This window comes from Hermetia illucens, chromosome 4, assembly GCF_905115235.1.
Source record: "Hermetia illucens chromosome 4, iHerIll2.2.curated.20191125, whole genome shotgun sequence".
In the NCBI taxonomy this organism is placed as follows: Eukaryota; Metazoa; Arthropoda; class Insecta; order Diptera; family Stratiomyidae; genus Hermetia; species Hermetia illucens.
Genome location: NC_051852.1, coordinates 74158375 through 74171937, shown reverse-complemented (window position 1 = coordinate 74171937; position 13563 = coordinate 74158375). Strand labels below are relative to the sequence as shown.

General features: G+C 38.0%; 1 protein-coding gene across 1 annotated transcript in view; it reads left to right on the top strand.

Moving 5' to 3' along the window:
• The first annotated feature begins 1412 nt into the window (after positions 1 to 1412).
• LOC119653680 (probable citrate synthase 2, mitochondrial) overlaps positions 1413 to 13563 on the top strand; it is a 28568-nt gene continuing 16417 nt past the window's right edge. The window contains exon 1 of the mRNA XM_038058534.1: positions 1413 to 1697. Coding sequence (XP_037914462.1) covers positions 1653 to 1697 — 45 coding nt within the window. The 5' untranslated portion in view covers positions 1413 to 1652. The remainder of the gene's footprint in view (positions 1698 to 13563) is intronic.

Here is a 13563-nt window from a genome sequence, read left to right as displayed (position 1 = left end):
CCGATCGCATAGTTCGTTTTTGAAAAACAGAACAATTTATACACCTATCTCCAGAAAAAGGTATTTTTCTGCTGCCATGCTAGAGGGCACTGCGATCATCTTAAAGAAAAAAAATAAACTGTGAAGACTTAACCACAGTCCGGAAACTAGGATTATTAAAAAATATTGAGAGCTAAATTTTTGGTGCCTCTAAAACTTTTTTTTGTGAATTTTGGTGTCTTTTCAAGGCTTCTTTAATGAATGAAAAAAACTACCGAATGAATCCCAATGACCCTAATTTGCGGACCGTAAAAATATATTCTGAATAAGTCGTGAAAATTTTGAAAAATTTCACTGGATAGATTTTGGGCTATGGTAGCAGCCAATTTTCAACATGCAGTTTCGAGAAAAACGCATTTAAAAAGTAGAATGTAATTTTTAGCCATAAAATCTTAACCGACCATTAATCTGCTATACCTAGTCCATAAACCCTTAGGTTACTTCCAGAAGCACATGTACAGCCTTGACTTCAATTCTTATGTTTTTGGTGCAGTCATTTGAACGTCATTCGGACTGATAAATACGGGCTTTATTACGGCGATCGGCATACACTTGGCATGTGACATTTTACCTGTTTAACACTGTAATTTCCGAATGACTCCGAATACGAAAAAATTACTTTGCTCATATATTCTACACTATATCTAAATACAATTGATGCCAAAAGAAAACAAGTCGGGACACCGGACGCCTGTTTACACAAAACCTTAAAAATGGTCCCTTGGTTCCGACACACGGGATGACCCTCTGAAAGTTATTGCTTATTACCAGTTCTACGAAAGCGAAAATAATGAACTTGAGAAAATTTTTTCTGAGGGGATTCCCCTTAACTACATCCACTAGATGACCATTGTCATTGCAATGAGAAAATGTCACGTGATGTTTGAGAGCCTCTGTTTTTTCATGAGTCTGCGGTTGGGAACCAGAGTAGCGGCAGTTTTGCTTGTACACGCTGGCTGTAGTTAGTTCGCTCAACTGCCAAGTGTGTTTCCGCTTTCCGATCGAATACGTGTTTGATGGTGCGAGTAGGAATGATTTCAAAGCGCCTTCACGGCCCCGCGCCCTGACCCTTCAGAGTGCAACTTTCGAGACATTCTCATGCATACTTGCCGTTAATCGTATTTGTATGTCATCCGACACTCAGGAGTCACTGATGCATCTGACCCGCAACGCGGCGTGCTTGCTTTGTCATTTGCAGAGTTCGTAACTGTAACGTGATGAGATTTGTGGACAGCTGCGCGGCAAGGCGTCAGCGCGGCACTCGTCTGATTCACCCAATCGTGCACGGAATTCGTGCCCCGAAACGGAATGGCGGTGCGGTTATCAGCGGGTTCGTTGCCGTGCGGCGACTGGGCCCATCTTCCGACCAACTGCGACCACGGCGGTGGTAGTGGCTCTGCTAGTAAGCAGCCCGCGAAGCGAGCGAAGGCATACGCAGAACGGCCGTCACTGTGAGTGGATCTCGTTTCGGCGCGGAGTGTAAGCTGTCAAAGAATTGAGCGGTCAGTGCCAGCACGTAGTTGACTGTGTGAAGTGTGGGTAGTTGAGTCCTCGTCCGCGGATTTCAGTTCGGGATTGCTAGCAAAGACCAGGAAAGGATATTTGTGTAAGGAATGGCATTGATTCGAGTTCCAGCAAGCAAACTGCCAGAGTTGCAGGTAAGTTTCATATAAAATCGGTGATTAGGGCTCATGATGTGCCGTGGAGGGCTCGGGCGCGCGCTGCCTGGCGTTTTAAATGCGTGAAACGTGGTTTTTGGATGAGATAAAGTGAGAAATGTCAGAAAAGTCCGGAAGGAATTTGGAAGGGTTGCGGATCAGTGGCGGAACTTGGTAATTGCATAACATCGCCGGGACGTGCCCGCGATTACATAAACCAAGGTGGCACGCAATCATCGAGGTCGATATCTAGCCACGTGAATCTTCTTTCCGCGCTCGAGGTGTGCTGCTTTCCGATGATTCGCGTGCTGGTGGAATTTTCCCCTGCCAGGTAAACCTGCAGGTGACTGGGCTTACTGGGAGGCTCGGCGTCCGTTGGGGAGCGCAGATCCATAGGACGGAAAAGTAGATCAGGATGAACTCAAAAGAATACAAAGTAGCCTATTGCGCCCGGGAACCTTCGAGGGTTGAACAGGGCGACAAAAAACTGAATCTGACAAAATGTCTGCTCTCGTCGACCACAGGGGAATATTGATTTTTTCGCTTTCGTTACGTAATGCTGAAGAAGTGTAGGCAAGCCTCGACACACTGGAGCTGCTTACTCTAGTTCATAGACCTTTCAGCCGATAAGACGAATTCGGTGCATATCTGAGCAAAGTGCGTAACCTTGCCTTAACCTGTTATATGTGGCCGAGATAGGATGCACTCGCATGACCGTGAGCCGACACTGAAACCGACGCGCCGATGGGAGATGGGGTCATGTGTGAAAGTTATGTAATGCTGCCAGGGGAGCAAGGCTTGAAGGCTTTTATGAGGCTTAGGTTTAAGTAAGCATGTATGTAGGTCTAGGCGCTTACCTATCGATTGTCTAAGTGGCTGCGGTAATTATTTGCGAGCTCGGCATTTGCGCTTTGTAAGCTACCAAGTGCGGTTATAGTTAGTGCTTCCCCGAAACATGGCTGGTTCGCCATTTAATCACTTGTTCATCACAAAGTCACGAATGAGCGCACATTATTTTCGTGATGTGTGATTTGGCCGCAATTCACACACAATGCCGTTTACTTTTTTGCGGCGCAAGCAGTTATCATATATATAGATTAGTTGATTTTCATTGTTTTGGGATGATACTTGCCACGGTCTCTGTCCAACACCGATTTCGGCTGGATGCCAATCGTTCATTATCATTACGAATTTATGGGACCCTTCAGACGCTAATCGTCGTCTGGTGCAAGCAATAAAGATATGAGTGGTTCAGTAAATGTCGCATTTTACGAAATAATCAGTTTGTAAATGTTGATTCAAAGATAGGAAAGCGAACACAGATAATTTCTGGGCACTGATCCGCGAGAAAAAAAAATTTGTCCTAGAGTTTATTGCACGATAATTTCAATAAAATTGGGCCTTTAACTAGAAAGCGCATTATGAAACGTAAAATAAATTAAAAACGTTTCTGTTGATAAAACCCAAACAAAAACATCGTAATTCGCTTGCCAAAAATTGACTGTGATTAACATTGGAAGATACAAAATAATTTTGACCTACAGACGCTGGCTAGTTGCACATCTGTGCAGTGAAAGTCATTGAAAGGTCCCCTTTCCCAAAAACCTAATCACTGTTCAGAAAATACATGTTAAAGCAATTAGACGGGCTGACGGTACCACACAGATGCAATGAGCTACAATTTAGTATTAGAGGTTTTCAAAGGTCAAATGCTTTCTAATTTGCTCTCTAAGCAAATTATGGTTTTTTCTGAATTCGTGCCAATTAAATATATTTTCCAGCATGACAATAGCCCCAAACAATTAGAACAAAAAGTAATGTTCTAAGGCAATGGAAAGCTCCGATCTCAATCTGAACCGCTTTAGAAGGTCTTTTTTCACATACATTTTTGAGATTTTCTTGGTGGGAAGAGTTAATTGGGATTCAATCTAATTTGAACATTATATTAGTCATATTTCGAAAAACTTGCGATTTTATTCCCCCGAAAGGCCGAGACTAGAGTTCTCCAACTGCGGGACGGGTAGCGACTTCAATTATTATATGAAACCGAAAAGGTCTTGATTTTATATTACTAACTTATTATCTAAGAATATGAACCTCGATGTAGCTGAAAATAATCAAAATCAAATAATTTGCTGCTGTTGAAAAAAAAAATATGTCAATTTTCATCATTTTTTTTTAATTATCCAATTATTATTATTCTGTTAAGGGAAAGTCGCACTGCGTCCTTGAAGAACTATTGTGCCCCTTTTATTGGTTATAGTGTACCTGTTGATCATAGTATCTCAAGCAGGCCTGTAACCGTTAGGAACGTTAGTATGTTCCCCACTTCTAGATGTTTCAGCTTTGCATCTGGTATTAAGTGTTCTCCCAGATGTATCGACCTACTTTGCACAAGTGCCGGACACTGTCCCAGGACGTGCATAGAGGTTTCGTCCTCCTCCTCACAAAATCTGCAGGCAGTGTCCGTAGATATCCCTAGCTTCCCTAGGTGATAGTTCAGCCGACAATGACCAGTGAGAATTCCCACTATGATTCGGAGGTCCTTTTTGGTGAGGTTTGAACAATCCTTTGTACGCATGGGTTCCTATCCCCCAATAAGCACCCTGGACTGCTCCATCCCTGGTAGGTCCGCCCAATATAGTTCCCTCAACCGTTTCTCTTCGTTGGTTGGACCTAAGTGCCTTGATCGCTGCTTGGCTATCGGTGAGAATAGCTATGTTCTGCCCCCTGTAGTTCCTTTAATTATTCAAAAGAAGCACCCTTTAAAATGTGGTATCATCCCATCTTTGTAATTTTGTAAAAATGCGTTTGAAAAAAAATCGGATTTCGGATATGAAGATATTCATCATTCTTGATTACAAATAAAATACAGTTACAACAAAAACAAATTCACTCGTGCATGGGACTGACGCAAAGTATCTATAAATACGCTATTTACATAGCGTTGCAAGATTTCGTAAGGACATAACTACCTCCTGGGGGTTGGATCCTGAGCCTGTCTCCGATGATTCTATGCCATAAAATCTAAAGGAACATGAATTTCTCTTTGAAATTTCTGCAGTGTATTCTGGGATAATTAGCGATATATTCAATAAAGAAAAAATCGCTTCTGAAAACCTCCTAATGTGGTTTCTCCCTTAAGAGATATCAGGACTTGGTCGTTTCTCGCAACATCTTTTTAATTAAGCAAGACAGTGTTTTTAATTATTTTGCCAGGAAAAAGTTCTTTTTGCATGATTTTTTCTTTGCTGAAAATTATCTTTTTTGTTTTTTTTCCTAATGAAAATGTGTATTTTGGAAAGTTTTGATATAACAGATTATCTTTTCTTTTGAAGGAAAGAAGTCGTTTTTGTCCAATAATAATAAAATTACATATAGAAATTCCATGGAAGTTGGTTCGTTCCTAATTATATTTCCATATTATATTTATATGTTTATATTTGGTCTACCATTCATTTATTTACTGCAAGAGAAGTTCGTCTTACGTAAAGTGCTCGTCGTTTTTAAGGTTTTGTGTAAACACAAAACCTTATTAAAATTGGTTTACTGTCTGTCTGTCCGTCACACACATTTTTCTCGGAGACGGATATAGCGATTGACACCAAATTTGGTAGAAAGGTGGGAACTGTGAATGCTCACGCATACAGTGAATTACATCCTTTTACGTCGAATTTAAGGGGGGTTCCCATACATGCAAAAGGGGGGTGTAAAATTTTTTTTCATCAAATATAGTCATGTGGGGTATCAAATTAAAGGTCTCGATTAGTACTTTTCAAAGCCGATCTTAGTTTTGAGATTTGTTGGAAGGGTGGGGAGCGCGGGGGGTTGAAAGTGATCACTTCTTTAAGGGGGCCATTCTCAGAAACTACCAAACCGAAAAATCTGAAAAAAATCAGGAGGCTGCCACTATATGGTGCCTGGGCTCCGAAATACCTCCCATGCCGATATCTGTTTAAATAAAGTTAATAATAGTATATTACTACAATTTTTTTGTAATTGGTTAGAAACCCCTCTTAAGTTCATCCTAGTACCATGAAATTTTGCAGTGATATAGGCTATAATATAAAGCATGATCTTACCAAGTTTGATGGAAATTGCACTATTACTAACAAAGTTATAATACCTCAAATTTGTTGCTTCTTTGAAAATTGAAGACTATGACTGTCAATATCACCCAAAAGTGGATGCTCTCACATAATATATGGATATATTACGTGCTACGTACTAAGAAATACACAAAACCTTTCGTACCTGAAGCGTCCAGCTTCCGGTTTCCCGACTTGTTAAAGAGATGATCTGACCGTGGTTAGGAATTTAAGCCCCAGGCAGATAATTAACGCAAACGAATTACTTGTTGATAAATCAAAATTTGGATCAAAGTGTAGTCTCAAATGATCATTATTTGATCGAAACGAATGTCAAACTCATCTCCCCCCCTCTTCCGAAGACGATAAACCAACTCAGTGTATGTGTATACCTCAAGATCAAACAAGTTAAGGCGCGAGTTGGTCTGAAGTAGGATTTAAATTTAAGGGGGTTATCCCGTGTATCGGATCCGAGGAATCGATTTGTTGATATCGACTGTATCTAAAATACTGTAGAATATTTGGGAAAAGTGATTTTCCGATATTCCGAGTGGTTCGAAAATTACGGTCTTAAACAGGTAAAGTGCCGTAATGAAGGACGAATTTACCGGTTCAAACAACATTCGAATAGCTTCGCAAGAATTGAAGCCTAGGCTTCATATGTGTTTCTTAAGAAGAAAGGTTTATGGACAAGGTATAGCAGGTTGATAGTCAATTAAGATTTGATGGTTAATACTTACATTGTGTCTGGATAGCTGCGTGGTTAGAGCACAAGGCTGTCGTATGGAAGGTCGCTGTTCAAATCTTACTGATGACAGTGGGATTTGTATCGTGATTTGATGTCGGATACCAGTCGACTCAGCTGAATCAAATCAGGGTAATAATCTCGGGCGAGCACAATGCTGACCACATTCCCTCCTACAGGATACTGCAATCCTGTAGTGTACCGTTACGGTCCTGAATGAAGTGCTCTAACACACTTCAAGGCCATGATCCAATATGGATTTTTGCGCCAACGATTATTATTATTATAATTACGTTCCAATTTTTAAATGCATTTTTCTCGAAATTGCATGTTGGAAATCGGGTGCCATTATAGCCCAAAATCTATCTAACGAAATTCTTTGAAATTTTCACACACACATTCAGAACATATAATATTTTTACTGTTCGCAAACTAGGATAATTGCGATTCATTGGGATGTTTTTTTATACATCAAAGAAGGCGTGAAAAAAACACCAAAATTTACAAAAAAAAATTAACAAGGCACCAAAAATTTAGCTTTCAATATCTTTTAACAATCCTAGTTTGAAAACCGGGGTATGCTACACACGTTAAAATGTTGATTTTAAATTTTACGAAAGATGTCAATTTACTTGCGTGTACCGTTGGAAACGAACCAATATGCTTTGTGCTACAGCAGGCATTACTATAGTTCGTGAATTTCATGGCGTTTATTTTGCTTGAAATTCGTGAAAGACAGCAGGTTTGATGCAGATTCGTATGCACAGGGAAAAGTCAAAAGGAGATAAATGTGTGGACCTCGGTGCCCACGGGTCGTCTCCAAAATTGCTGATTATTTTTCGTGGGAAATGCGTATGATAAGTGAGAACGATGTACTTGCAAATTTGGTACAACATGATCTGTATTCATGTGTCCATATTTTACTCTGTTCGCATTTATCGCTTGTTCTCTGATATTTTCAAAAAAATACGGTCCAATGATTCTGGTGTTGATAAGGCTTATTAAATTTTAGAACTTGAAGTATATTAGGTTTTCGGTGCTTCAGTTATAGATTGCTTTTGCAGCGGTGGGTATTGTGTTGCAGTTTATAATCCGAAATCGCTATTGAAAGTTGTATAAATTAAATTTATTTTCAAGTGCTTTACAGCTCATAATACACTACGCCGAACTTGTTCCACCAAATACAGGGCATGGCATTGGATCTACAAATATTCAGTTTGGCGGTCGACATGGACACATGGTCGATAGCTCAGAATGATGTTTTGCTTGAGATGATATAGACATCCTTTTCGTCTTTACCTTTCAAGCAGCTGTTCCTAAGCAAGGAAACGCCATTCAACATCCTTGGGGGTCCAACTCTTGAAACCCTTGACGACAAGTCTAATAATGTGGTAAGCTCAAATTTTTGATCCCCACGAAAACTTTGGTCTAAGCAAAAACATAATACGCATAACATCAGCCTGAATGAGATAACTACATATTTAACAGCAGAGGCGTCGCAAGCCGATACTTTGCTACTTCCCGGTTTTAAAGTGAGTGTGCATAGAGAGTAAGATACCAAGATCATATTAATAGAAAAGTGGCATGTTTTTCGTGAAGTTTCGAAAACCACGTAATCACGTGTTCTAAAAAATATATTTTACATTACACACGAACATATATTGCAATGTTGTTTTCTATGCGAGGGTAGGCATTTCTCATTTATGAATGTTATATCATTTCTGGATATTTTGGTACATAAACGAAGCTGATGAAAGCTATTATTTCATGTTCTCAATTGAAAATGACTTACTTCTGAACATACTTGATCATGCCCTGGTTAGATTTAAATGCAAATTATATGGTTGATGGCTATAGGACAATCAGTTGCATATATGTATATACGCTTAAGATAAATCTAAAGAAAATGAAGGTTATTATCAATATTGAAGCTGCATTTGGGGAGAGAATCGAACTTAAAATAGTGTTGAGCGTTGTACCATTGATTGGCCTGACATGATATATGAACATTATAAAACAAGTCGGAAATCGGGAGCTCGCCGTTTCAGTTTTGTTGTTGATTTTTTATGTAAGTATATTCGGCTACACAATGGTTCCATCTATATATAGCTCGGAGTGTATGTACGTGGAATATGTCCGATATTGAATTCAACATGATACTAACATTTTATCTCCTAAGGAGTAGTAATTTGATGGGAAAGAGATAACTTTGACCTACTGTAACTTTGTCGATAATAACAAGATTTCCAACAAACTTTCCAGTATGATGCTTCCTATTAAAACCTATCTGAATTAATTTATTAATGAGTCTAGGATGCACTTGAAGGGGGGGAGGGGGGAGTTGCAGCAAAGTACTTATCGAGACCTTTTATTTAACATTCCACATGGCTACATTCGATGAAAAAAAAGTGTACATTCCTTTTTTAAGGTGAATAGCCACCCCGACCCCCCGGCAGACGATAAAGCAACTTTAATTATGTTTTGTTAACCTTAAAGAAGAATATAAAGTTGCAGTTGAAATCAGAAGTTATATTCTTTTGACTAAGTTTTTTTCATTGAAAGTATTGAAATGGTTTCATTCCATTATCTTTCCTGCATTATGATGGAAGATAATCCGATTACCAATTTGCAAGGTATATTCTAACTTTGTTCGGGTGACGACGTGGTTCAATCTGTCCATTTACGAACTGCTGTCATAATTCAATTGTTCTGAAGTTTTGCACGAAATCAAGTTGAGATATTTATTTTCAGATTTAGTTCCAATAAATAAATTAGTGTTCCATAATTTTTTACAATCGAAATAATGCACTTCTCTCGATAAACGACAGTTTCGCAAAAAAAAAAAAATTGTTATGATTGAAAAGAACGGTATTTGAGAAACGTGTTTACTGAAATATCCTCGCCTGGCTCTTAGCCAAATAGATTCGGAAAGAAAAATTTGCAACATTTTTGTTTATATTTAAATTTTAAGAAAATAGTATATTTTGGTTATCAGCTAATGTGAAATGTGATTTTCCCTCGATTGTACATGAAATAATGTTATCATCTCAGTTTATGACTTTGGAAGATATATAAACCTATGCTATCTGGGGGCTAGTGTCTACCATAAGATACTTTCTTTTGGTTAAACGATTGACGCTTGATTCACCTGAGATTAACTAGACAGATCAGAATGAAAGAAAATGGCATGATTTGATCAAAATCAATCAAAATTGTGGTTTTCATCACAATAACGCTCCATCCCACACTACTGCCCTTGTTCTTTAGAAATCGCCAGACTCTGGGGGTTTTAGTGCATCATATTGAAGTTTAAAACGTAAATAACAAACACTTACTGAATTATCCATGGGAATTATTACGTCCGAATGGATGCGTTAACGATTCTGATATCGAAAAACTTCAAATCATAGAAAGGTAGGTAGGTGGATTTCTGTCAGATTTTTTTGCTAAAGGAGGAGGTATGCTAAAGATTTAAATTTTGTTTGCATGATAACTGATGATATTGATTTTTGAGCTGATTTAGGTAGATGTAAGCTTCTTATATGTTTCTAGTGAAATATATTTCATTAATGCTGCTATCTTATTCATGCAGGATTGGTCGATTTGCACTGTATTTATAAACGAGAGTGAAATGAAAGCAAGCAAAAATACCAAATGCTTTTTCTTGTTGTGAAATTAGAATAATTGGCCTTCCGTTGACAGTGAACCACCGATGACGAAACTGGTTTATCCTACTTTACCATGAAATTCGAAACAAAGGCTCAATCATTTACCTCAAATCTTATATTTGCCAAGAACTTAACAATGAATAATTTATGGATATCATTGCAAAGTCCAGTAAAACTGATGCTTTGAATATTGTATTTTTCAAGCATTTAGTTTTATTTGATTAGATACTAAGAAAGAAAGAGAGAGAAAAAGAAATGAAATTGTGTTCTGGTTTTGTGGCTCCCGAAAAGTTATATTATTCTGCCTTACCAAATACCGGGAATTTGCGAAATGTAGGTAACAGCAATAGTTGCATTTCATTTCTCGGTCATATGAACAGGTTTCTAGTCAATTTATGGCATCGACAATATGGGTAGAAAAACTGGTTGAATTTTTTGCCCGCTTTGCGTTTGGCATTATTGAGCAGTGTATAGTGGATGCATTATCCATTCATCGACAAAGTATGACTGTATTATATGCGATGAGTAGAAAAACCCTGCCTCGAGATAAAAATGTTATTGTAGATGCAGTTGTTTATGTGACCTAATTAGTGTCAGGGACCTACACGACTGTCAAGGACAATTTGCACAGGTCGGATTTTCAGCAGTCTGGCATTTAATCTTTCCATTAAAGTACACATTTAAATTACATTTGTTGATAAAAACATCAAGTAGTATGTGAATCTTTATCACTATCACATGAGAATGCATCAATTATTACTTAGTTCACCTGAGACGTAATTTTTCATTGACATTGAAAGTTAAACTGGACATTCGTGTTTCTAGTTGGTCTGTCATTGGGTATTTGATATCTAAAGCAGAAGCAGACATATGATGTACAGAGTATTTAAATAAACTATGTAATTTAAAATGATGAAACCACGATTTTGTGGTCTATATTATATTTCAATTTAAATATGCAAACATTTTTTGATTTCTTGTTTTTGAATCACATTTTTCGTTTTCGTGATATTGTCGCTCTATTTGTTTTCTCCTCCTCCCATATGGATCGGGTTAGTGTGTGGATATTTGAACTGTTGTCGGATAATCGCCAATTGCGGGCACTTTGTTCAATGTTAGACTTTGTAGGGCATTTTTTCTTCGTGTTTAAGGGAGTGCTTCAGTTGTCTTGTAGGGCTTGCAGGGTCTGACGAAATAAATCGGTTACCCTGCGGTAACTTTCTTTCCCAGTAAAGATATGGTTACTTTTGATATTGACAGATGACTTAACCATTTCACCCCTTGAAAGATTGACTCCTCTTTTTCTTTTTCTTCAACCTTTGCCCCGTCCACAAACGGGGTCCGGTCGTCGTGATCGGTTTTGCCATTTGGTGCTGTCAAGTGCTTGATCTGGATTTAATCGCGAAATATTGACTCGTCTTATTAGCTAGAAGGTGCCTTGGTAGGTAAAATTGTTATTTGTTCCTTCCCGCCGTTATTTAATTGTTGTATATCTATAAACCACCATATTCATTCTTAATGCTATGCTTTTGATAGTGTCTCTATTCCAATTCAGATATCGTTGGCAAATTCAATCATTGTGTATGAGGATGAGTTTCTTTAACCGTATCCAGAAACTCACTCCCTCTAGCGTGGCAGCAGAAAAACACCTTTTTTGGAGATGGGTGTACAAATTGCTCTGTATTTCAATAATGAACTACGCTATCGGGTTGGAAAACTTAAATTATTGGATGCTCAAGATAATAATAAATATATGGTGAAAAATTCGTATTTGTATTTTTATCCAGTCCTTCACAAAAAGCTTCTAAAAAAGGAGAAAAAAACGGCCTCCACACGGAATGACCCCCTTAAAAAGCCAAGCCATTTGGACGAGCTCTACTTTGCACCCAGATATGGTACTTTCTAAACGTAGTATATCGTACAGCGCTCTTATGTTTTCGTTTAGTCCAAAAATCCACTAAACGTCACCAGTGGATCATCCAATATAAAAGTTAGCCTTCAATTATTTATTTGTAAGTGATTTTGTACCAAGTTTTATACTCCAATAATATACTATATATCCGTTCCCCTCTCCTGAAGGGGGTGTGTCCCAGTTTAATAAGTTTCAATTTCACATCTGAATAAGATTCTAATGGAGTAACATATTAAGGAAAATGGATGCAAAAAATACAGTATAAATGATAATCAGTTGTCACTTAGTCACAACAGAAGCAATTACACTATGTGTACTTCTAATGTTGATTCTAAAATTATATAATTTCTATAATCGTGTTATCTGCACATGAGAGAATTCCGTAAATATTTGGGCGAGCGCTAGATAAATTTGGGTGTCAATATGATATCAAACTTTAATTCATTGTATACTACTGACAAGGCAATGTTTTCTGCCAATAGCTCAATCAGCATTAACTAGTTTAACATTCAACAACTGTCGACAATAGGTTCTGGTTAGGGAGGGGCATTTTTTTATTATTTTGTGTTATCATGTCGAGAGTTCTACAAAGAATTGATAAATATATGGTATATTAGTCATCTACATACATCAATAATTATAACAACTTGGAATTTTTTTTTTGGGATCAACTACAATGTATGAACTTCTTTAACTAATCATTGCTAAATCAAACAATGCATTCATCGATAAAATATTCTTGTTCTTTAGCCATCGTTCCGTTCGGTAGCGGGATAGCTCGACTAGACCAAGTTCGTCACTTTTTTGGCAGATGTCTCTCTTATTGGAACGGTTGTGCTTGTTTGGTGCCATTTTGTCGTTTTTCAAAGCTCAGTTGTAATGTTTCAAAACTTATTGCCTTATTTCAGTCGTCTGAATGTCTCCTCCATTCTGTAGCGCCGACAGGTGGAATTGCTTCAATGTTTATGTAATAAACCATGTATAGACAAATACAAGGTTGTGAATGGCGGCAAAATTGTCAGTAAGTACACCCATTGCCTTTACCTTTTAAACCTCTATGGCCTGCCATCTGCCTTTTCGCCAAAATGACCATTAAAGTTACCCGCAGTGATATACATGTATATGCAGTAGTTGTTAGAAGGTACCCTCTCGGTATTCGGTTGACCTGTCTGCCTGGGGTGGGATGGGGTCAGAAAATTAGAAATTGATGGATGCACTTTATATCAAAGCAATGTAATTGGTGACGGTGCTTTTAGAACCATTAGTGTTTCCTAGTCACTCCTTAGTGTAGTATAGGACATCCACACAGTCTGACTGTAACAGATTGTGCTTCAGTTTCATTATAATCACACATAAAGTGGTAAGATCATAGCAACGAGACAAGACGAACGAACACAGGCATTCATGGACGATAAAATATTTCTATTTAAAGAAGAAAATCCATCACTTTATT